Source organism: Lepus europaeus, chromosome 3 (genome assembly GCF_033115175.1).
Source record: "Lepus europaeus isolate LE1 chromosome 3, mLepTim1.pri, whole genome shotgun sequence".
NCBI classification, from domain to species: domain Eukaryota; kingdom Metazoa; phylum Chordata; class Mammalia; order Lagomorpha; family Leporidae; genus Lepus; species Lepus europaeus.
The window spans coordinates 86,295,633-86,321,632 of record NC_084829.1 but is presented as its reverse complement, the minus strand read 5'-3'; the positions used below and the strand labels follow the sequence as shown (position 1 = coordinate 86,321,632).

The 26,000-nt window shown below is 44.6% G+C and overlaps 1 protein-coding gene across 1 annotated transcript in view; it reads left to right on the top strand.

Moving 5' to 3' along the window:
* Positions 1–18,225, top strand: part of RRAGD (Ras related GTP binding D) — a 43,872-nt gene extending 25,647 nt beyond the window's left edge. The window contains exons 3-7 of the mRNA XM_062186502.1: positions 4,048–4,247; positions 5,301–5,415; positions 6,731–6,873; positions 12,206–12,354; positions 17,709–18,225. Of these exons, the coding sequence (XP_062042486.1) occupies positions 4,048–4,247; positions 5,301–5,415; positions 6,731–6,873; positions 12,206–12,354; positions 17,709–17,860 (759 nt within the window). The 3' untranslated portion in view covers positions 17,861–18,225. The remainder of the gene's footprint in view (positions 1–4,047; positions 4,248–5,300; positions 5,416–6,730; positions 6,874–12,205; positions 12,355–17,708) is intronic.
* The last annotated feature ends 7,775 nt before the right edge of the window (positions 18,226–26,000 follow it).

Genomic DNA, 26,000 nt, shown 5'->3' with positions numbered 1-26,000 from the left:
TGGGCTTTTGTAGGGGCACAGCTCAGTGGATTTGATAATGGTGTACACTACATAACCACCGCACAGTCATGCTACAGACTGTTTCCACCACCCCGTAGCTCCTCTCTGTGCTGCCTAGACTGTCCTTAGCAACAGCAGGCCAAATGACCAATGGGCTTTTTGTCACCGTAGATCCATCTGCCTTTTCTAGAATTTCACAAATGTGGAATCATACAGGAGTGACTTTAGCTTTTATTGAGTGATCCTGCTCACTCAGTGTCCAGTGCTTGTCTTTCAAACAACTCTTAGAGAGCGAAGGAGGGGGAGGACTCCATTGGCCATTTTTTTCTAGTCATAGTTTCATACTGGTGTGAGTAATAATATGATTATCTAGAGACTAGGGATATGTTTTTATGGATTCAGTTTGGGGAATGGAAGAATGCCAAACGGTATCCCTTATTATAGTGGCTTTCTGTATTTTACAGGTTTGAAGTCATCACAAGGGGTGAAAACTTCTTTAAAAGTCTGCCCTTCCCTTTTATATATATATATATATATATATATATATATATATATAATATTTAGATATATATTTATTTATATATATATATTTATTTATCTTTGGGGCCGCATGTGGCATAGTAGGTTAAGCCTCTGCCTATGGCGCTGGTATCCCATATGGGCTCTGGCACAAGTTCTGACTGCTCCACTTCCAATCCAGTTCTCTGCTAATGGCCTGGGAAAGCAGTGGAAGATGGCCCAAGTGCTTGGGCCCCTGCACCCTTGTGAGAGACCTGGAAGAAGCTCCTGGCTCCTGGCTTCAAATCTACCTAGCTCTGGCCGTTGTAGCCATTTTGGGAGTGAACCAGTGGATGGAAGACCTCTCTCTCTCTGTCTCTTCCTCTCTCTGTATGTAACTGCCTCTCAAATAAATAAATAAATCTTTTTTAAAGAAGATTTATCTTTATTTGTTTGAAAAGCAGAGGGACAGAGAGAGGAGAGACAGAAATCTTCCATCTGCTGGTTCACTCCCCAAGTGGCTGCAACCATCAGGGCTGGGCCAGGACAAAGCTAGGAGTCTTGAACTCCATCTGGGTTTCCCATATGAGTGGCAGAGAGACCAAACCACCTGGGCCATCTGCTGCTGCTTTCCCTGGTGCATTAGCAGGGAGTAGGATTGGAAGCAGAGCAGCCCAGACTTACACTGGTGCTCCAGTATGGAATCCCACACTGCAGGCAGCAGCTTAACCCACTGCACCACAAAGCCTGCCCATCCCCTTCCCTATTTATTGCTATTAGAAGTGAGACCTTTTCAAATCCCTCAAACTGGCAATAATCATAGGTCTGCCAACACCAAGTGAAGCGAGGCTTTGTAGCATGAGGCACTGTTTCACACTGTCCAGTCACATTTAGCACGTCCATGCCTGCGACCCAGCAAGTCAGCTTTCAGGATAAGCCATACAGACTAGAGATTATCACAGTGTCACTGTACCGACACATACTTGGAAACAGTTGGAATGTGCATCAGCAGGCAGACATGACAAATCATAGACTACCCACAGAACGAGATTTTGTGTGGCCACTAAAAGGCGTTACAAGTGAGGGTGTCGCGGGTAATGGTGAAGATTACCCTGGCGGCGTCTGCATCCCATTTCTGAGTCCTGGCTCCCCTCCTGATTCTGGCTTCCTGCCAGTGTGCGCCCTGTGGGGCAGCGGGTAATGTCTCAAGAACTTGGGTGTCATCTACCCACATGGGAGACTCGGATTGAGTTCAGTACTCCTGGCTTCAGCCTGGCTCGGCCCCTACTGCTGTAGGCATTGGGGGAGTGAACCAGCAGATGGAAAGTGTCTGTCTCTCTGTTTCTCTGCCTTTCAAATAAAATGAAAAGAAAGCATTTTTAAAGGTAAATATAAAACATTTTAAAGGTAAATAGCATTACATGCTATTTTGGTGCAAAAAGCTTTGAAATCAACACCTGGTTTAGTTCATGATTCGTGAACTTTTTGAAAACCCCCATGCACAGACTTCAGATTTTTCAGCAACAAACTAATCTTTAAAAAAAAAAAAAAAGATTTATTTATTTACTTGAAAGGCAGAGTTACAGAGAGTCAGAGGGAGAGACAGAGATCTTCCACCTGCCAGTTTATTCTCCAAATGGCTACAGCAGGCCATCCTCGATTGCCTGCCCAGGCCTCCAGCAGGGAGCTGGATGGGAAATGGAGCAGCCAACACTAAAACAGGTGCCCACATAGGGTGCCAGCACTGTAGGGGCACCCCCACCTGATATGCCAAAGAGCCGGCCCCTAAACTTATCTTTTAATTCCATTTTCCATGAACTTTTTGAAGTACCCTCCTACAGGCCTAGGAAGGAGAAAAAATAGTATTATGTTGTTTGGGGCAATTACCTAGACCGGGGCCTGGCAAACTTTTTCTCTCAAGGGCCAGATGGTAAGTATCCAAGACACTGCAGGCTGGGTCTGTCCCTGGGGGTTTTCCACAGAGGGAGATCACTCAGTTCAGCCCAGTTATCACTCACAGGAGCAGGAGACAAGATGTGAACAATGAACATGGCAGTGTTCCAACGTAACTTCCTTATAAAGACAGAAAGTGGGCCTGAGGGCTGTGGTTTGCTGACTTCTGCAGTCATTTTTTGTTTTAAAGATTTATTTATTTATTTGAAAGGCAGAGTGATGGCAGGTGGGGGGGGGTGATAGAGAGAGAGAATATTTTCCATCAGCTGTTTACTTGCCCAAATGGCCACAAAGATTGGGGCTGGTGCAGGCCCACGGCAGAGACCGGAATTCCATCCAGGTCCCCCACACGGGTGGCAGCACCTTAGCCAGCTTCTGCTGCCTTCGCAGGCACGTTAGCAGGGAGCTGGTCTAGAAGCAGAGCAGCCAGAACTTGAACCCTATGAGATGATCCCATATGGGATGCCGGTGTCGCGAGTGTCAACTTAACCCACCGCACCATAATGTGGACCTCAAGGACCAGTGGTCTTCAGGTGGCTCGCATCCCCGCAGTGTCCTGTGTCACGTCTACATCTCTAACCATTCATCACAGTCCACCAAGAGATGCAAAAGGCCAGGAGAGGTGGCAGTCCCGGAGGGGGGGGGGGTCCCAGGAAGTGCCATGTGGAGCTGGTTTCTCTTCCTTGAAACTCCAGCTCCGACCTTTCTGACTGTCCTCGGCTTAAATCCTTACTGCCTGAGTCGGCTGCAGTTTTCTTTTAATTTTTATTTATTTTCATTTTATTTGAACAGCAGAAAGAAAGAAATCTTCCATGGGCTGGTTCACTCCCCAACTGCTTGCACTGGCCGGGGCTGGACCAGGCTGAAGTCAGGAGCCTGGAACTTCATGCTGGTCTCCCACGTGGGTGGCAGGGGTCCCGAGCACTTGAACCATGGTCATCTGTCTCCCATGGTACACGTTAGCAGGAAGATGGATTGGAAGTGGAAGAGTGGGACACTTGGCAATGGGATGCAGATGTCCCAAGCAGTGACTTTTTTTTTTTTTTAAGATTTATTTATTTATTTGAAAGGTTAAAGGTCTTCCATCTGCTGGTTCACTCCCCAAATAGCTACAATGGCCAGAGCTGGGCCAGGGACCAAGAGCTTCTTCCAGGTCTTCCCACGCAGGTGCAAGGGCCCAAGCATTTGGACCATCTTCCACTGATTTCCCAGGCCATAGCAGAGAGCTGGATTGGAAGTAGAACAGCTGGGACTTGAACCAGCACCCATATGGGATGCCAGCATTGCAGGCAGCAGCTTTACCCACCACGCCACAGTGCCGCCGCCCCCCCCCCCCAAGCAGCAACTTTTAACTTCTGTGCCGAATGCCTGACACAGCTGCATTTTGCAGCCTTACTTTTCTTGTCTTTGTTAGCAAAACATATGTTTTCAAACCCGAATTCCATGAAGCCAGCTTTTTGGGGGGAGGAGGAAAGGGGGCCTTGGCAGAATCCCCTTGAGGCTGGCAGTCACATAACTTCCGGATGAGGAAGGTGTGTGTGGGAAGAGCAGGCAGCACTCACAGGCCTCTCTCACTGGCGCTGCCTCTGTTCCCAGGACGATTACATGGAAGCCCTGGCCAGGCTGCACCTCACCGTGACCCGCGCCTACAAAGTGAACACCGACATCAACTTCGAGGTGTTCATTCATAAAGTGGACGGCCTGTCAGATGACCACAAAATTGAAACCCAAAGAGACATTCATCAGAGGGCAAATGATGACCTTGCTGACGCCGGACTAGAAAAAATCCACCTCAGGTGAGCATGGATACCCCCTGGGGTGCCAAGAAAAAGTCGGGGAAGAACGAGGCTTGGGCCCCAGCGTCAGCCCTGTGGGCTTGGCGTGCCCAGTCATTTGCCTCGCTCACCTGCACATGCTGGGTTAGGACTTGGGAAACATGAGCTTTGCATGTGCTCATTCTAATCGCAGATGAAAGCAGTGGATTTTTGGTTTTTGGTCTTTTAATTGGTCCGAGTCAAGGTTTTCCACCCATAGGTAACATAAAACCAATGATTATAAACCAGGAAGCTAATTCGTGCTGAAGTGTGTGGTTCTCACGAAACATGATAGTCTCCATCATCCACAACAAAGGTATCATCTGAAAACGATTCAAGCAGAAAACCCCTCAGAGCAAAATGACTTGTTGGCCATTTGTTTTGCAGGGTAGTAGATGCATCATTTCACTTTTCAAATCGGAAAATGGAAGTACATTTAGACACATCAGTGTGAGTGGTGCAGCAGTTAGCAGAGGCTTATGTGACGATGAGCTGGTGTGGTGCCTCCTGCAGGCCGTGGAGTGGCCCTGTGGGCCAGTGCCACACCTGTGACCTCCTGCAGGCCGTGGAGTGGCCTTGTAGGCCAGTGGCGCACCTGAGACCTCCTGCAGGCTGTGGGGTGGCCCTGTGGGCCAGTGCCACACCTGTGACCTCCTGCAGGCCGTGGAGTGGCCTTGTAGGCCAGTGCCGCACCTGAGACCTCCTGCAGGCCGTGGAGGGGCCGTGTGGCCAGTGCCGCACCTGAGACCTCCTGCAGGCCGTGGAGGGGCCGTGTGGCCAGTGCCGCACCTGAGACCTCCTGCAGGCCGTGGAGTGGCCCTGTGGGCCAGTGCCACACCAGGCACAGGGCTGGCTCATTGGCAGGTGGGGAAGAAGGACTTCTTAGGAAGTGCTTGTTTGTTACAGAGGTCACTGTGACTTCTGAAGGGGGCCAGCCCGTGTGTTAGAGCTATAGATACTGGGGTTATGACTTAGCTGAACCACCTGTTGCTCAGTGACAGGAAAAATGTGATAAAATATTGTTTCCTCTTTCAGCTTTTATCTGACAAGCATATATGATCATTCAATATTTGAAGCTTTTAGCAAAGTGGTCCAGAAACTGATTCCACAGCTGCCAACTCTGGAGAATTTGCTAAACATCTTTATCTCAGTAAGTACATAATTCACACCTGCTAGAGTCTGCGGACTCAGTAATATTGCAAGAGTGAAAACAATCTTATTTCTGCTTGCTCTCACATCATTTTGAGGTCGCTTAAGTATTACTCTTTAAATTTACTGCTACATACTGGTTTAGATCCTTTACAATTTAAGTCTTGGAACAGATTTCTGTACCTCACTAATTTAATTGGAGTGTTCAAGTTGTAGACATTCAATTTTTTTTTTTTAAGATTTATTTATTTATTTGAAAGGCAGAGTTAGAGAGAGGCAGAAAGAGAGAGAGGTCTTCCATCTGCTGGTTCACTCCCCAAATGGCCTCAACAGCCGGAGCTGGGCCGATTCAAAGCCAGGAGCCAGGAGCTTCCTCTGGGTCTCCCACGTGGGTGCAGGGGCCCAAGGACTTGGGCCATCTTCTACTGCTTTCCTAGGCCACAGCAGAGAGCCAGATTGGAAGTGGAGCAGCCGGGACTCAAACTAGTGCCCACATGGGGTGCCTACTCTGCAGGTGGTGGCTTTACCTGCTACGCCACAGCACTGGCCCCTAGACATTCAATATTAATGGGCCCCTCCAGAGGCAGGGAGCATATACTTGGTACTGCGAGGAGACATGTACTGTTGAGTGGCTTGGTTGAGTCTCTTGGTTGTGCTCACACTTACTCTATCACTACACGATTTGGGGTTTGTGCAAATTTTCACAATGTAGTGTTTTTTGCTTGGTCTTTTTCTAACTGCAGTTATATTTCTAAGAGTTAGGAAATACTGTCCAGTGTGTTCACCTAAAATAAATAATTTGTGATAATTTCATTTCTTTCTTTGTTTAAAGATTTATTTATTGATTTGAAAGTCAGAGTTAGAGGAAGAGACAGAGAAGAGAAGTCTTCCATTACCTGGTTCACTTCCTAAGTGGTCGCAATGGCCAGGGCTGAGTCAGGCCCAAGCCAGGAGCCAGGAGCTTCATCCAGGTCTCCCACCTGGTGGCAGGGGCTTGAGCACTTGGGCCATCTTTCCTTTCCTTAGGCCGTTATCAGGGAGCTGGATGGGAAGAGGGGCAGCCAGAACACAAGCTGGTGTCCCTTGTGGCTTTACCTGCTATGCCACAATGCTGGCCCCCAATTTTCATTTTTTATGTAAATATAAAGAAGTTTATGCCAGTGAAGTTTAAATTGTAATAGAATGGTATGACAAATTTTTAGAAACTCGATTGTTGCTCATTCATAGTTTGTGCTGAGGATGGCATATCATTTTATGTAGCCATCAGTGGCTGATATCAACTGTGGCTTCTAGGCAGCATGTTCTTTTTGTTTCAGAATTCGGGGATTGAAAAGGCATTTCTATTTGATGTGGTCAGCAAAATTTACATCGCAACTGATAGTACTCCAGTGGATATGCAAACCTATGAGCTCTGCTGTGACATGATAGATGTGGTTATTGACATCTCTTGCATTTATGGGTAAGTGAAACCTTCTTTTTAAAAAAGATATGTTTTATTTATGTGAAAGGCAGAGTTAGAGAGAAAGAGAGGAAGCGGGAGATATCTTCCATCTGCTGGCTCACTCCCCAGATGGCCACAATGGCCATGGCTGGACCAGACTGAAGGCAGGAGCCAGGAGCTTCCTCTGGTTTCCCATGTGGGTGCAGGGGTCCAAGTGCTTGGGCCATCTTCTGTTGCTTTCTCAGATGCATTAGCAGGGAGCTGGATCAGAAGTGGAGCAGCCAGGACTCAGATTAGCGCCACATGGGATGCTGGTGTTGCAGGCGACAGCTCAACCCACTATCCCCAAGTGAAACATTCTTAGAGGCCATAATCAGCCTATCTTTCTCTTTCATAACTTTGAGGGATTTTGCATGTACTTATTGTCTTTAATACTTTTGAATGACTGAGATTTGTAAATAAATACACATTGAGCCTCAGGAATAATAATATACAGTTGTGGAGCAAACCATACCTTTTAATCTTTTTTTAGAGGGTGTATTTATTTATTTGAAAGTCAGAATTACAGAGAGAGAAGGAACGATAGACTGTCGATCGGCTGGCTCACTCCCAGATGGCCGAAAATGCCAGGGCCAGGTCAGGTGGAAGCCAAGAGCTTCATCTGGGATTCCCACTCGAATGGCAGGGGCCCAAACCCTTGGGCCATCTTCTGCTGCTTTTCCCAGGCCCTTAACAGGAAGCTAGAAAGAAAGTGGGGCAGCTGGACACAAACCGGCCCCTAATCTTTTTTTTTTTAAAGGCTTATTTATTTGGGAGGCATAGCAACAGAGAAGGAGGGAGAGACTGAGAGTGAAAGAGATCTTCCATCTTGATGGTTCACTCCCCAAATGGCTGCAGTAGCCAGAACTGGGCCAGGCTGAGATAGGAGCTTGGAACGCTAACTGGGTCTCTCACATGGGTGGGTTGGGCCCGAGCACTTAGGCCATCTTCTGCTGCCATTTCAGGGCCATTAGCAGAGAGCTGGAAAGGAAGTAGAGCAGCCAGGATTCAAACTGGTGCTCTGATGTGGGATGCCGGCATTGCAAGCTGTGCCTTAATTAACCCACTGTGCCATAATGCCAGCCCCATACCTTTTAGTCTTAACTATTCCCCGCGGCAGGCATTACTAAAACCATTTACACATGGAGAAACTGAGACTCTGAATGGTTAAGTTTCTCATTTCTGGTAAGTTGAACTCTGATTTGATTCTGATCTCTTGAAAACTCTGTGAACACATCATGACATTATGTACACTTGGGAGAAACCATTAGTTCCTTGGACTCCAGATAAATACCATATTAACAGTGTTCCTGCTAACCTGTTCTATAGGAGTGAGCTGCTGACTTTGAAAAAATAAGTTTTGATTGTTCTGTAGGCAGCAGAAAATTAAAAAATTAGCAAACAATATTGCCTGATGATTTTGATGTTATTTATAACCATAGTCTTGTGTTTTTTTTTTGTTTTGTTTGTTTTTGACAGGCAGAGTGGATAGTGAGAGAGAGAGAGACAGAGAGAAAGGTCTTCCTTTTTGCCGTTGGTTCACCCTCCAATGGCCGCTGCAGCCAGCGCATTTCGCTGTTCCAGAGCCAGGAGCCAGGTGCTTCTCCTGGTCTCCCATGCGGGTGCAGGGCCCAAGGACTTGAGTCATCCTCCACTGCCTTCCCGGGCCATAGCAGAGAGCTGGCCTGGAAGAGGGGCAACCGGGATAGAATCCGGTGCCCCGACCGGGACTAGAACCCAGTGTGCCGGCGCCGCAAGGCGGAGGATTAGCCTGTTAAGCCACGGTGCCGGCCATAACCATAGTCTTGTAATCTTAGAAAATAGAGCTTCCTGTATCTTTTTTTCCTCCCCACAGGCAGAGTTAGACAGTGAGAGAGAGAGACAGAGAGAAAGGTCTTCCTTTTTCTGTTGGTTCACTCCCCAAATGGCCGCCACAGCCGGCGCACTGCGCCGATCCGAAGCCAGGAGCCAGGTGCTTCTCCTGGTCTCCCATGCAGGTGCAGGGCCCAAGGACTTGGGCCATCCTCCACTGCCTTCCTGGGCCACAGCAGAGAGCTGGACGGGAAGAGAAGCAACCGGGACAGAACCAGCGCCCCAGCCAGGACTAGAACCCAGGGTGCCGGCACCACAGGTGGAGGATTAGCCAAGTGAGGTGTGGCGCCGGCCCCTGTATCTTAAAAGTATCTAAAATACACAAGGAGTGGGGGAAATTGATGATGTCACCAGACACAGAAATTGCAGATTTGCCAAACAGGTGTTACACAGAGGGACTGGGTGTGAGCGGGCCACCGGTCTGTCGTCCAGCGTCAAGGTGCGGCTGTCTGCTGGGTCTCAGATCCATCTGCTCCTCCGTGAGGTGGCTGCCATTCATCTTCCTCTTTCCCCAGGGCGGCTGGACGCTACCGCCTCCAGCAGATTTTGCAAGAACCCCGGTCTCGCCATTCCTCCTTTCCACCGGCAGAGATCCTTTGCTCACTCATTGTGGTTTTCCTGTTCACTCTGTTATACACACGGTCCCTCCGGGTATGTAGTGGGGAAGGCAGCACTTAGCTCCCCGAGACGGTAGTGAGGTTAAAGCGTCTTCAGGCTCGCTGCCATCTGCCTGGAGAAAGAGACCTCCTTCCCCGAGGTTCCCGCCCTGCAGTATTCCATTATTTGTCAATGTAAGTGGATGACCTTGAAATAGTCATGGAAAATGAATGAGCCCTGATTACAGTCTAGATTGCTGTGGTAATCAAGTACAATGAGCAACACAATTAATCTGGCACACATCGGACGATATGCATGCTCATTATTGTGCCATATGGTAATTAGATGTAAGTGGTAAGTTGTTCATGTAAATGATGTTAATCAGAGTTGCTTTATCCTAGCTAAAACAAACACAGGGAGGAGGGAGGGAGGAGGAGGAAGGCTTTACGTCAGTGTTCTTCTGTGGTGGAGTGCAGTGTTCCTGGAACCCGCAGGATTCAGTCAGAACCAGTCTAGGTCGCAGATGGTTTGCCAGCACTGGGATTTCTTCAGATCGTTGGCTGCAGCTGCAGTGAGCCAGCCTTGTTAACTGGCAGCGGGCAGCTGGGGATGGGTGCAGTGCCGGGGCCCCACCTAGGCGGGGGAAGAAGCAGGGGTCCCTGGAACTGGAGATCTTGCTGCCCGTTCCCAGCTGCCCAGTGGAGACCCAGAAACAGGTGACCTGAGGGTCTGCTTGCGGCTAGCAGCCATACACACGCCCATGCACAGCACCAGCGTGCACGCACACACGCTGGAAAATGTGCCCCATTTCCATTGCTTGTAGATAGAAACTTGAGTAGAACATAGCTGTTGTAATCACAAAACCTCACCGATTTCTACTTGTAATTTCTTGAGGGTCTTTTCTGCTTTTCTGATTTGTTTCATTTATTAATTTTTTTCTGATTATGAAAATAATATATGTTCCTTGTGGAAAATTATAAAAATTGTAAAATAGCTCATAATCTCACCCCTAGAGACAAGCATTGTTAACACTGTATATGTTTTATTTTTATTTGTATGTAATTTATGAGATCACTCTGTATATATAATTTTATATATGCTTTTCTCATTTAATGTCACCTATGAATTTTCCTAATATTAAGTTGTCAATAAAACACAATATTTAAAACCTGTATAGTGTTAGATTTGCTTGTAAGTTTTTTAAAAAGATTTATTTATTTGTGGCCGGCACAATCTCTTCCTCCTTCTCTCTCTGTGACTCTGCCAGAGTTCTCAGCATTAGGATCAATGCTACATATGCATTATTTCATTTAATTTTCATTAGAAAGCTCTGAAGTGGGACCGGCAATAGGATATGGGAAGTAAAGCCACCACCTGTGCCGCTAGCATCCCATACGGGTGCTGGTTCGAGACCCAGCTGCTCTACTTCCGATCCAGCTCCCTGCTGATGTGCCTGGGAAAGCAGCAGAAGATGGCCCAAGTGCTTGGTCTCCTGCACCCGCATGGGAGACCCAGAGGAAGCTCTGGGCTCCTGGCTTTGGCCTGGCACAGCCCCAGCTGTTGTAGCCATTTGGGGAGCGAACCAGGGGATGGAAGATCTCTCTCTTTCCCTCTCTCTGTCTGTAACTCTGTCTTTCAAATAAATAAATAAATAAATCTAAAAAAGAAAGAAAGAAAACTTCGAAGTAATTGCTTTTAGTGTGCAGCTAAGGAAGTTAAGGCTCAAAGAAGTTCTTCAACTTGTCCACACTCAAAGTGGTGAATAAGAGAGCTGGGTCCGAGTCATCCACGTCTATAAACCACACCTTTTCTTATGTAGACCAGAGTTTCGAAAAAAAATCTCAGACCTACAGAGAAAAGTGTAAGAGTAGTACAATGAATTCCTGTATGCCTTTCATTGGGGTTCACTAATTTTTATCAATTTGCTATTTTTACTGTCTGTTTTTTTAGGGATTTATTTATTTATTTGAAAAACAGAATTAGCAGGAGAGAGATCTTCCATCCACTGGTTCACACTGGTTGTTTCACTCCCCAAGTGGCCGCAATGGCTAGGACTGGAGCAGGCTGAAGCCAGGATCCTGGAACTCCATCTGGGTTTCCTACATGGGTAGCTTGAGCCATCTTCCTTTGCTTCCCCAGGCATGTTAGCAGGGAGCTGGATTGGAAGTGGAGCAACCAGGACTCGAACTGTTGCTCATGTGGGATGCTGGCATTGCAGGCAGCAGCTTAACCTGCTGTGCCACAACGTCGGCCCCATCGGTCTCTTTTTCTAACAGTGTGTGTTTGATTTTGCTTAATCACTTGAGAGCAAGTTGCGGATACCATGCTGCTTTGGTCCTGACCACTTAGATCTGTTCAGAACAAAACATCTCTCTTCCAAGATCACAGTTAAACAATCGCATTAAGCAAAGTTAACATGGTTAGACTACTAATGTATATACCACATAAAAATTTTGCCAGTGGTCCCAGTTGTGTCATTTTTAGCAGTTTTTTTTCCTTCCCAATCCAGAGTCTAGTCCAGCAGCTGGCTGTCTCTCCAGATTCTTTGCATTTGGAATAGTTGGGTGGCCCTTCTTGGTCTACCGTCAGACCGTGCTTCTGATGGCTTGGCTGATGCATCACAGGAAGAGAGGCAGCTGGTGGCCCCGGAGAGAAGGGCTGACCCGCTGTGGCCACAGGCGCTCCACAGGGAGTGTGTGTGTCTGTCCTCATGCCTGTTTCCCAGACTGTTTGCTGGAGGGCAGCGCGAGTGCAGACTTAGCCTTATGATGATCACCTTTTGTGTGCGAAAGCCGGTTCTTTCTCATCGATCCAATGAACCTGGGCTTCTGTCCTCTTTCAGTCTCAAAGACCATGGAGCAGGCACCCCCTATGACAAGGAATCCACGGCTATTATAAAGCTGAACAACACAACTGTGCTCTATCTGAAAGAGGTGACAAAGTTCCTGGCTCTCGTCTGCTTTGTCAGAGAGGAAAGCTTTGAAAGAAAAGGTAATTTCCTGGGGTGATTTTTATGGCTTGGATAACAGTGTTCCCCTTGGGTGTCCAGGGGCCGGCAGGGCTGAGGGAGGCCAAGGTGGTGGTGGGGGTGCCTGCTCAGCGGGGCCGCTGCGGGGTCAGTGAGCCAGCCCTGTGGTGCAGGAGAAGGCAGTGGAACCAGGTGAGGGGTTTGAACTTCTGGGCCAGTGAGGCTGGCAGGGGACCACGGGCAGGGAGAAGACTCCCCCTCAGCCCACCTCTCTAGGAGGTCTTAGGTGTGTGACCCTTTGTTCTCCTTGGGGAAAGGAGGGGACAAGGACTCCTGCACTGTCAAAGTTGGAAGGCACGCGTGCAGCCTGCACTCAATTAGGTCCTCAAAACGCAGGGAACTGGCATCATGTTTCCAAAAAAGGGAGACCTGAGACTATTTAGTAACCTCACCGGCTGCCTTTTCAGAACCAAGTTCAATTTTATTTTAAAATAGAAGCAATGAACCTCATTTTCCCTCTATTGTCTAAATGGGGAAATAGCCGCTTACTGATGCGGCTAAGTAGTTTTGCTGGTAGCCAGGGTGTGGTTCAACAGTCTGTGCGCAAAAACCAACTGGCGGTAGTATCATGCTGAAAAGGCCTTTTTTCCCCTGATAAATCATAAATGTTCGTTATTAAAATGCTTTGAAAAATTAAGAATGTATAAAGGAAGAAGTAAAACCACTCATTTCACCACCTAGAGGCCAATCCCTTGGTAAATGTCCAGGATTTTCTCTCCCTGCCTCTCTTCCCCTCTTCCTTTTCCTTCCCTCCCTTCGTCTTGTTTGTCCTTTCTTCAACACAGCTGGGGCCCTACTGGCCAGATAGCCCTTTATCCTGTTATCTTCACTTATTATATCAGGAAATGTTCCTGATTCATTGGCCAAGAAAAAATAATCTGATTGTTTTAATCACGAAAGTCATAGATTCATTTAGAAAATTTAGAAATAACAAATAAGGAATAAAAAAATAGTATTGGTAAGCTTCTTATTCAGATAACCCCTCTTAATATTTTCCATGTAACTTCCCAGCCTTTTTCCTGTGTACATGTAATATGTATCATACATATATACATACAGAAGTATGCACTGTGCAGGCATACATGCAGATATACAAGTTATTGCATATGCATTTCATGTATGTATATTATACATATATAGAATGTACTTTCCTCTGCATATATGTATATATTACATATATGTAGGAAAAAGTAAAAATACATAGCAAAAGTATATGTATATATAAGTAAAATTATACCTACTTTTTTATATACAATATGTATATATACTTTTTAAAAGAACTATGAGATTGAACTACTTTATTGCACCTACTTAAATTATTAAAGACATCTTTGTAGTTCACCATGCCTTTTTTAACTACATTTTAGAGACTGTATTAGATTCTTCCACTTTTACACATGCATATTGTTTCTAGAGTTTGGTGGTATAAATAGTACTGTGGTGACCTTCTTTGCACTAAATATTTGTGTGCATCTTTGGTTATTCTCTCAGGAAGAATTTTCAGTGGAATTATCAAATAAAAAGGGTTGATTCCTGTTACATTTTGAAATGTACAAAGATGAGTAAGTTCAGATTTGTCAAGAACTATCAGTATGATGTCTGAAATTCCCCAAATTGAGTATTTAATTGTAACCTCATTGAGCCAAATTCCTCTCATGAGGCTTTCTTCCTAAGGCAGTTTGTTGCAAATACAAGCAAAGAATTGTTGAGGTTGTTTTCACATGTCGTATCAAAATTCCCACCGAGTTAAACCATTTCCTTGCTCTTTGCTGCTTTCCTACTGTGTTCCCCCACCCTGGTATGTGGCTCACTACCTCTATAGAAACAGCAGAGGGCGCCACGCGAGATTTCCTGCTCTGGAAGCTGAGCTGGTGATTCCCGCCTCGCACTGGCAGTTGCATAATTTGAAAAATTCCATCCTATGCCTGGAACCCCAGTTATTTCTTCAGATAGGGCTCTGGAAGCATCCATCACTTGATAGATGCAAATACTTGTTGAGCTAGTTATTTTAAGAAAGCTACAGATAGTAGATAGCACCAACCACTACATCCTGACCACATAAACATACTCCACGTTGACCTCCACACTTTTACAAATGAGTGATGAAAAATGCATTCCTGAAACATAGGGTTATCTTTTATTCCATTCCATTGTCATGCCTCTGATTTATTTCTGACACAAGAATATCCTCCTCTCTCCAGCTCTCCATGTAAAATTTGCTAACATTGAAAAGCTGTGGGCGTCATTGGTCCGTGGGTCCCTGAGCATGGAGTTGACACGAGCAACTGTGATCTCTTAAGTCTGGGACTCTCTTTTCCCTGGGGCTTGTAAGAAAGGTTTAAATATAATAGAAACTCAGTACATATTCATGGTTGGGTAATTGATTGATACTGTAGCTTTGAGAGCCCAACAGATCAGGATTTGCCTCCACACAGAGTCAACTTAACAATGCCTTTGGGGGGGGGGGTTGATTTTTCATCAAAGATTAAATTAATCTTCAATTCTGAAAGGTTAGAAAGTGTAGTTCAGTGTTTTTCAAATATTTTGAGTCATAAACACTTATAACCATGGGTGAATACTCTGGAACCTCACCTCAGGAAAATAAAAAATTTTTTTCCCAAAGAAACCTTTTATTTAGTGAGTGCAAATTTCCTAAGTACAACTTTAGGAATATAGTGATTGTTCCCACCACATCCGCCCTCCCGCCCTCACTCCCACGCCTCCTCCTCCTCTTTCTCCCATTCCCAACCCCATTCTCCATTAGTATCATTTTTAATTAACTTTATACACAGAAGATCAACTCTGTGCTAAGTAAAGATTTCAACAATTTGCCCCCCACACACACACAAAACTGAGAGCAAGTTTTACTACAGTTCAGCACATGTTCCCACAGACTTATACCTAAGGGTAAAGCTAAAAACTTGCCATGGGACTCCAAATCCCATTAAGTTGGCAGGTACTAATGCCATTTTACTAGTTAAAGTGATCATTTTAAATGTATAACTGATCATAAAGATAGGAATAAGTGTCAAAGGGATCACATAAATAAGACCAGTGTCTGCTAATAGCAATAGATAGAAATAAAAAGGAAAGAATGATCCAACATGGGAAGCAGGCTGCACAGCAGACTCATAGAATGACAAATGCCCTAAACAGTACTCAGGCCTCAGAATCAGCATTCAGATCTGGCTGAAAAACACATGAGAGTATTTCAGGCATGGAAAGCCAAGACACTGTGGCAAAAAATGGCCTATATGAAAGATCTCTGTGAGTGAGATCCTGGTGGAAAGAAGGGGCCATCAAAGAAGGAGATAACCTTTCTCTGAAGGGAGCAGAGAACTTCCACTTTGATTATGGCCCTGTCTAGATAATGACAGAGTTTGTGCACTCAAAAGGCTTCCTTAGCCTTGGCAGCTCATGACAAGAGCCTCGGGTGATCACTGACATCATACATAAGAGTCTCAGTTGTTAACAACAGGAGTCACTGTGCACTTGCTCCCCATATAGGACCTCTATCCTTAATGAATTGTACTATGAGAATTAACAGCAAAAGTTTTCTTCAAAAAGTACTTTATACTTTATGTGTCTGTGTGGGTGCAAACTGTCGAAATCTTTACCTAGTATAGAGTTGATCTCCTGTATATAAAGATAATTAAAATGAATCTTAATGAAGAATGGTATGGGAGAGGGAGTAGGAGATAGGATGGGAGTGGGGGTAGTAGGGTGGCTATGGGGAGAAGAACCAGTATATTCCAGAAGCTTTACCTATGAAACTTGTATTTATTAAATAAAAGCTTTCTAAAAAACAAAAAGAACAATTTTTACTATTAACTCTCATAATACAACTCATTGAGGACAGAGGTTCTGCACAGGAAATAAGTGCATCAGTTTTACAGTTACAAGCTTCCTCCTCCCCTCTTACTCCCACTCTTGTTTTTACTGAGATCTATTTTCAGTTGACTTTATGCACATATGATTAACTCTATGTTAAGTAAAGAGTTCAACAAATATTATGAAGAAGAGAAAAAAAAAACTCTTCCTCGCCAGTCAAGACAAAGGGTGTTCAAGTCATTGCTCCTCAAAGTGTCAATTTCACATATACAGATCTCCTTTTAGGTGCTCTGTTATCACAGAACAGGGAGAACTTACAGTATTTGTCCCTTTGGGACTGGCTTATTTCACTAAGTACTATGTTTTCCAGATTCATCCATTTTGTTGCAAATGACCAGGTTTCATTTTTTTTACCTCTGTGTAGTATTCCATAGTGTACATATCCCATAATTTCTTTTTCTAGTCTTCAGTTGATGGGCATGTAGGTTGATTCCATGTCTTATAGTTATTGTGAATTTAGCTGCAATAAACATGGGGGTCCAGATAACTCTTTTATTTGCTGATTTCTTTTCCCTTGGGTAAATTCCCTTCAGCAGGATGGATGGGTCATATGGTAGGTCTTAATCAGATTTCTGAGGCATCTCCGTACTGTCTTCAACAGCAGCTGCACCAGCTTATATTCCCACCAAAAGTGAATTTGGGTACCTTTATCCTCACATATCACCAGCATTTATTGTTTGTTGATTTCTGTATGAAAGTCATTCTAACTGGTGTGAGGTGAAACCTCATTGTGGTTTTATTTTGCATTTCCCTGACAGCTACTGATCCTGAGCATTTTTTCATGTGCCTGTTGGCTGTTTCGATTTCCTCTTTTGAAAAATGCCTATTTAAGTCCTTGGTCCATCTCTTAACTGGGTTGTTTGTTTTGTTGTTGTGGAGTTTCTTGATCTCTTTATATATTCCGGTTAATAATCCTTTAAGTTGCATAATTTGCAAATAATTTCTCCATTCTGTCAGTTGCCTCTTTGCTTTCCTGAGTGTTTCTTTTGCAGTACAGAAGCTTCTCAATTTGATGTAATTCCATTTGTTAATTTTGGCTTTGACCACCTGTGCCTCTGGGGTCTTCTTTTCCAAGAACTCTGCCTGTGCCAATATCTTCCAGAGTTTCCCCAATGTTCTCTAATAATTTGATGGTGTCAGGTTGTAGATTTAGGTCTTTAATTCATTTTGAATGGATTTTTGTGTAAGGTAGGGGTCCTGCTTCATACTTCTGCATGTGGAAATCCAGTAGGAAAATAAAATTTTAAAAAATCCCCTTCACAAAGCTTCACCTGCAGTTCTCCAAGCCCAGCTGTGGCCTCCTGAACTGGAGCAATCTGTGGCTGTTCTCTTGTTGCCCCCTGCTGGCTAGTTCTGGCTATGGCGACATGAAAAGATGGAGATGATTTCTGTGTGACAGTTGTAAACATTTTTGTTTCTTCTCCAGGTCTTATTGACTATAATTTTCACTGCTTCCGGAAGGCCATCCATGAGGTCTTTGAGGTCAGAATGAAAGTGGTGAAATCGCGGAAGGTTCAGAGTCGGCTGCAGAAGAAAAAAGGGGCCACCCCTAACGGAACCCCTCGAGTTCTGCTGTAGGTGAGGTTTCAGGAATCAGGCCAAATCTTCTGGAATCAGGCCTTTGCCATGAGGCTGCTGCACTGTGACGCACTAACGGGAGAGGAAGGAGGAACCTGGGACACATGACACAGATTTGTTGTTAAAAAAAAAAATCCTGCAACCCTCTTGATCTTCTCTTTTTTTAAATAAAGTAAGCACTTTGAAGCAAACACTTGTATATCAACAATGAAGTGGAACCCACTGTACTTTCGTTACACAAATGTAAACTGTGACCTGTAGTCAGGAAAATCCCAAGTGAGAACTGCCAGGAACTGTACATAGGTTGCACTTTTTCATGTTTTTTTCTGAGTGAACTGAACTTTGATAAAACAACTTTTCTAAGCTTTTTTCTGTACGTGGTGTCGGGGACGTGCATACATGTAAAGTATAACACTATGGCAATCAGCAAGGAATCCAAAAGGGATGCATTGGTAATGACTTTTTGTAAATTTGGGGATCTTTGCTACCAGTTGTTGAGAAAAATCGTTTTTCAGTGGGGCTGGGACAGACCGGGGCTGTAGGCTCCCGGAGCAATAAGAATTCTCCCCTGTCTATAACAGGCGTGAAGAGGAATTTTGTAGAATGTCGTTAGCAGCAAACTGACCTACAAGTTTCTGTCGCTGGGGCTGTGCCTCCTTGCTCGGTAGTTTTCATGAAGTTCTGGGCCCCCACACGCCTCTCTGTGATCACGTGGTTCAGGGGGCTGATTTCTCTATGCTACCTGACTATGCTTTAGAACCTTTGGGACCAGACCTCCACAATGGTGCCGATCACTGGAGAGAAACAAGGGTGCAGCTGAACTGCAGCTTGTCGAGAGGCTTTCCTGTACCTGCCCCCTGGGGCAGCTTTGGAGGCCAAAAGGTCTCCCAAGTGTAGGTGACTGACAGCTACAAACAAAGCCACGTGCACAGTAATAGCTGGCTGGCCCCTGTGTAATGGTCTGTGGTTGTGCTACCTTTCAAATGGCTGTATAGGACCAGTCCCAGTGAATGGAAAAAAAAACTCAGCTCCCCACCATAAAGCATCATTCGGCTGGTCACGCTGGTCACCTCTGCGTCTCCTTGTCCCCTCTGATCATGTGCCTCAGGTCCGTGTGCTGGCTGCAAACCCCTGGCGGCCAGTGGGAGAAGGCGGCCTGGAGCAGACATTCACGTTCGCTGTGTCATTGTTTCTTTTTTTTTTTTTTTTTTTTGACAGGCAGAGTGGACAGTGAGAGAGAGACAGAGAGAAAGGTCTTCCCTTTGCCGCTGGTTCACCCTCCAATGGCCGCCGCGGTAGCGCGCTGCGGCCGGCGCACCGCGCTGTTCCGATGGCAGGAGCCAGGTGCTTCTCCTGGTCTCCCATGGGGTGCAGGACCCAAGGACTTGGGCCATCCTCCACTGCACTCCCTAGCCACAGCAGAGAGCTGGCCTGGAAGAGGGGCAACCGGGACAGGATCGGTGCCCCGACCGGGACTAGAACCCGGTGTGCCGGCGCCGCAAGGCGGAGGATTAGCCTGTTGAGCCACGGCGCCGGCCTGTGTCATTGTTTCTATGCCATCCTTTCACCTGTGTGTACTTTACACTGACAGGAGATTAAAAGCCCTAAATCTACCCGAATGCCGAAGCATTCCAAGTAGGTAATTCTGAGTCTGTAAAGGGGTAGCCTGGGAGGACTTGCTTTGTGGGGCAGTAGAACATAGTTGTTTTTGTTTTGTTTTGCTTTTTAAAGCAGTCTCTTGGGGATATCAGAGCTGCTCCTGGCAAACTATAAAGTCTCAAAAGTAACTGTTCAAGCCCTCCTACTTCTCCCTATGGCTTCTTCCTGTCCTTTCCCCTGTGTCTCCCCAAATCCTATTCCTTTCAAGCTGGCAACTGCAAATGAAGACGGGAGCTGACGGGTTGAGGGTTTGAGCCTTCCATGAGTCTGAATATTTTGAAAGGAGAGTTTTGAAAATCACAAAGGCACGCCAACTCTTCCTCTGATTCCTGCTCAAAAACCTGGCTGGGTAGGAATCCAGGGTTCCAGGGGAGTCTTCCTAACTTCCAGAGCTGTCCCCTGTTGCATGTTTGCCAATGGGTCTGGCACATGTGGATTGTTCTTATAAATCTAATTCTCTAGTGTTTTGGTTTTTTTTTACAGAATGTTTCTCTTTGAATAAGCAAAAGAATCACTTTTCTAATGTAACTTTATCCTTAAGAGAGAGACATTTGCCCGTCGGGGAAACCACGTATTACTTAGGTATATATATATATTAGTATAAACAGGAGGAGCTTCCGTTTTTAAGCTGGGTATATGATGAGTTTTTGTTAAACTGTGCCTTAAAGAGCCTATTACTTCAAGAGCAAATGAGTCTTTGGGGGAAAGGCAAAAATAATCCTATGGAATAGGACCCAAGTTCATGGTAATAAGTGTACCCTTTTATTAATCCCATGTTAATAATAGATTATGGCCTCAAACTTTATGTGGCAATGACCTGTGACCTCTTAATTAAAGGAAGATGTAGGAACTACGTCTAAGCATTCAAATTTTCAAGTCTCTGCTATTGGAATTACAGCATTTCTTCACTTTTTTTGCATTTCATTTCTGATATGGGAGTTAGCTTATTGCAATGTGTATGGCCGTGTTTTGTTGTCAGATCTGATGCTGTAAGTACAAAGCTGAGATACATGGCTCCCATGACTGCCCTGGAACCCCTTTGCTTGGTTTTAAGGGTGGAGAACTTGAACCATAGGTTTCTAGAGCCGGGCAGTCGTCTGCCTTTTGAATCAGTTAGAACTACCTAGAAGCAAGACTCTGACTTCTAAGCTTTGGTTCTTTTCTGAGATGTAGCTTAGTGTGAGTGACCAGTATGGAGTTTTCTTTTTTTTTTTTTTTAAGCAACATAAATAAAAAATGATCACAAATAAGTGTTATTTTGTGAACATAGTCTATTTTGGACCCTTAAACAGGAAATGCCTAAGATCACAGCAATATTGTTACCTACGGGTCGTATGCCAACTCTGCTTGAAACATGCTCCAGAGGAACAGCAGGACGCCTGACCAGTGTGTATTCTGCTTGTACAGCCTGGGCGTGATTTGTAACCAGATATGCTCTGTGTTTTACTTTAAGCACTACAGCATTTATAACGATTGTTAAGCTGTTGCTTTTAAGGATGTGACTGCCAATTTGAAAGCATGTGTCATGTTTATGATTTGGCAAGGCTCTCATTTTACTTCAGATGTACTCATTGTTAAGCTTTCTGGGAGCAGAATGTCCTCTTGGGTGAAGACGAAGTGTGGCCTTTCACATCTCTGAGGTTGTCTACCATACACATAAGTCACTGTTCCATTGGCACTGTTCCATTTAGGAAAATGTGTGTGTCATGATTAACTGGCTCTCATTTTATGGAAATGAAGGCAAATCACACTACTTAAATTGAATTCACACTTTTGTTTTTAAGTCATCTTTCTGTATTTTTATGGGGACACGTCTGTTAGGATTTATAGAGCTGTTGTTTGAGTAAACTTCAGATATTAATTGTTGCTGCACTGGCCCTCGACTCCTGTGTGTCTACAGATCCATTTGCCAACAGCCGACTCCATCATTCCTTACCTTGCTAAGATTCCACTCCACAGTGGTCTTCGCAGATCCCTCAGAGTTCCCGGAGAGGGCTGGCATTAGATGCCATATCTTACACAGGAAATCCTGTTTCTCATAGGAGAACCTGATCTGAAATCATTATTTCCAAGATTCAGGATCGGTGGTGATGCTGAATTTCAGAGAAAGAAAATGCTTAATAATAAGTAACAGAATGACTTCATAATAGTTGTTACCGATTGAGTGTATCCAATACACCAGGCGTTGCTCTGAAGTGCTTTCACAAAGCTAATCCTCATAAATCCAGGAGGTAAGTATTAATCCTTTCTATTTTACACAACCAAGGGCAAAGAGACAAAAGAATTTGGTCCAGGGCACTCAGAGTTTAGGGTTTGCTGCTGCATGGGCTTATCTTCTGGGGAAGTTTTAAAAATGCTGATCCTGCCATGAGCTCCCCTTGCACACTTAGAGAACTTACAGGAGTGGAGTCCCACATGTACTCCACACAGCAGAGAGGCAGCAGGGGTGACGCGGCTGCCTTCCTAGCCCCTCCAGTCACTCTGATGTTGAAGATAGTAAAGTGTTTACCAGAAGGAAATTGAAATATATTTCACAGCCACTTGGTTTTTAAAATAGGAACAGTATATCAAGCTCCGCGAAGAGAGAATAGGCCTTTGGTTGTAGCTGTATTCAACTTTTTACCTTGAGTTTGCAACATGCTTAATGATGACTGAGAGAAAATAAAGCACTGATGTGAACTGAAATTCAAAGAGGTGCACTTGAGACCTGTGTCTACAGTTGCCCCAGCCTCCGGTTGGGGCCATCTGCTGTGAGTCTTATCTAACGTGTCTGGAGTTGGCTTCCCTCTTGCCTAAGTCTGGGGTGGTGTGACCCCACCTACGCCGTCCTTGTCAGACACGTGGGCTTCATCCTAGACTCTCCCCTCCTGCTCATCTGTGATCGATCACTGGGTTTGTTAACTCAGCCTTGTACAAGTGTCTACTGAATCTGTTCTCTCCTCTGCTTTGCCACTGTCCTGTGCACACCACTGTCTCTTTCTTGGATCTCAACAGCATCTTAACCAGTACATCGCCACCTCCCCCACCGTCCAAGAAGACCTAGAATCTTTTTCTTTGCTTTTCACTAATACAAAAAGAACAGATTTCCTGTATAGCAAAAATACAATTCTAAGAACATCCTGATATTCTCTCCTTCCTTCCTTTTTTTTTTTTTTTTTGTGATAACAGACTTTCAATTTAGTTTATAATCACAGGCTTAATACTCCACTAAGTATAATGTTCAACAGATGTAAAAGTAGAGAGACTACTGTTAGGAATATAGAAAAGGGCTGTAAACAATAATCAAATCTAAACCACCACAATTCTGACTTCTCCATCCCTTGTTAACTATCCCCAGTAGCTCCCCCTACCTTGTCCCTCCTCAGCAGAACTGGACAAGCATGTGGGAAAGGAATCATAAGCTCCCCTGTCCCCCCATTTTATTTATTTGAGAGGCAGGGGGAGCCCCCATCTGCTAGCATATTCACCGAGTGCCCTCAGTAGCCCCCAGCTGCGGTTGGAGCTGGGTACTTGGTCCAGGTCTCCCGTGTGGGTGGCAGGAACCCAGTTATGTGAGCCATCATTGCTGCCTCCCCGGATCTTCATTAGCTGGAGCTGGAGCTGGGAACTGAACCCCGGGTACTCCGGATGCAGGCATTTTCAACCCAAAGCCAAACACCTGCCCTGGAGCCATGCACTTTGATAACTTTGTCAAATCGTGTTCTAAGAGAAATTACAATTTTCTTTCTCCCTACAAATACTTACAGGGCACCTGTTAGATGCCAGACACTGCTAGTAAAATGGTTAAAAGGCAGATGCTAGAGATGAAAGGATTGTATATCTAAAAAAAAAAATTAATAAATTTTAGGTGGCCCCCTAGGTGTCAGTATTTAGAACTGCATTGTGTCTGACTTCAGCACTCTCCAGTAGGAAACATGGACAGTAATAACTAGCATCTGAGAAATTGCAGCAGATTGGTAGCTATAGTTAGTATTATTAATTTAATGTAAGCTTAAATTTGCCATAAGAAGTTGGCTATAAAAGTGCAAATATATTAAAGTATGTGTATATATATTAAAGTAATGCCTTAACTTTAGGTGAATTACCTTAAATGAGGAGTTTTAAATATGGTGATTTCATACTTTTCTAACAGCACATACTAGAGTGTTTTAGAAAGTGTATGGAAAATGGAATTAAAAGATAAGTTTAGATGCCAGTGCTGTGCCATAGTGGGTAAAGCTGTCACCTGTGGTGCCGGCATCCCATATGGAATCTGAAGGCAGGAGCCAGGAGCTTCTTCCAGGTCTCCCATGTGAGTACAGGGGCCCAAGCACTTGGGCCATATTCTACTACTTTCCCAGGCCATACCAGAGAGCGGGATCAGAAGTGGAGCAGCCAGGACTCAAACTGTGGCCCATATGGGATGCCGGCACTGCAGGCGGCAGCTTTATCCACTATGCCACAGCACCAGCCCAAGATTTATTTTTATTTATTTGAAATGAGTTACCTGGAAGAAGCTCCTGGCTTCTGGCTTCAGCTCAGCTCAGCTCAGGCCATTAATGCTATTTGGGGAATGCACCAGTGGATGGAAGATTCTCTCTCTCTCTCTCTCTCTCTCTCTCTCTCTCTCTGCCTCTGCCTCTCTGTAACTCTGCCTTTTAAATAAATACATCTTTTTTTATATATGACGAAAGATACATTTAGGGGTGTGCATTTGGCATAGAAGCCTAAGTTGCTGGTTGGAATGCTTGCATCCCATATCAGGGTGCCTGGTTCAAGTCCTGCCTCCTCCATTTCCAGTCCAGCTCCCTGACAATGTGCATTCTGGGAGGCAGCAGATGATGGCTCAGGTGCTTGGGTCGCTGCCAGCCAAGTGGGAGACTCAGATGGAGTTCTTGGCTCCTGGGTTCAGCCTGGCCCAGCCCTGGCTCTTGCATCTGGGAAGTGAATCAGCCAATAGAATCTCTCTTTGTGTCTCTCTGCCCTTCAGATAGACTGGGGGAAGGAAAGGGGAGGGGAGAAAGACAAGTTTATTTTGATGCAAAAATTTTTTGAAGTCTGGGTATAGTTTTTTCATAACATATATTTCTGTGAACTTTTTAAAGACTCCTCATAATGCATGGATTTCAAAATTGCTTTTGCCCCAAAATAAACTTGTCTTTGAGTTTCATGTACTTTTTAAAGTGCCTTCTTTCCCATGAAGTCAGTATCTTTCCCAGAATTAGATTCAATGAGATTATTTTTCTGTTCCAACTCTTCAGTTTATTTTAGGGAAGTAAACAAAGTTTGGTGAGCGTTGCCTAAGGTAGATGTTTATGTTCTCAACAAGAGGAAAAGTAGATGTGAGAAGAATCTGATGGTAGAATGTAGGGTAAATGCAGAGCTCTTGCAGAGTATCTAGAATTCTGAAGGCCTGGGTGATATTTTACAATGTGCCAAATGTGGCCTTGCAGGTGCTCCAAAGGTCTGCTTTTAGCATAAGTTACAGTTCAGATCAGGCAGTGCTCTTATTCAGTTGGACCTTTGGTTTCCTTGTTTTCTGTCACATAAAATCAAAATGTAGCCCCTATCATATTTACAGATACTTCAAATTGTATCATATTATTCCCCCAAGGAACAATTCATTTACATGATTAAAAATTTTTTTAAAAAATTATCTTGTAAGACTCATCCAGTAAAGACTAGTCAATAGTTTTTCTTTGTAGAGTTTTGTATTTTTTTTAACAAATGACTTGACAGTTAAAACAGATGGTGTTTGGGTATAATATTCAATCTTAAAAAAACTGTGATGCTTAAGTGGTCAGTTGACCCTGTATGAAGTCCATTTTAAACTTTTTTTATTGTTGTGAGCCTCAGTAAATGCAGCACACATTGCAAACTAACACACTCAAAAATATTACTTTCAAAAACTCATGAAATTATATCCTTTCTACCTGTAGTACATTCTGGTATTTTCTCTTTCATTTTCTTTTTTAAAAAGACCTCACAATCCACCAGTGGGTTATAATCTGCAGCCTGTAAGGCTGTGTTAGAAAGAACACATGGACCAGATCAGAAGCTCCTGAGGATGTTCTTTCCAACCCCCAATATTTTCCTCTCCCCCTTTGTTAATTTCAGGTCTTAACAAACAGGAAATGCTGAGTAAGTTCTTGAATTTTTCTTTCATTAGATCAGTGTTTTCTATGGTTATTAGAGCTCTTTCTATTTCTTTCTTTCTTTTTTGAAGATTGCTTTATTTGAAAGGTAGAGAGAGAGAAGGCAGAGACAGGTTTACTGGATCACTCCCCAGATGACAACAACAGTCAGGGCCGGGCAGGGCCCAAGCCAGAGGCCAGGAACTATTCCTGTCTCCCCTGTGGTGGCAAGGTCCCAGGTACTTGGGCTGTTATCTGCTGCGTTCTCAGGTGCAGTAGCAGAAAACTGGATTGCAAGAGGAGTAGCCAGAACTCAAACTGGCACTCCAATATGGGATGCCAGCAACACCAGCCCCTTTCTTTGTTTC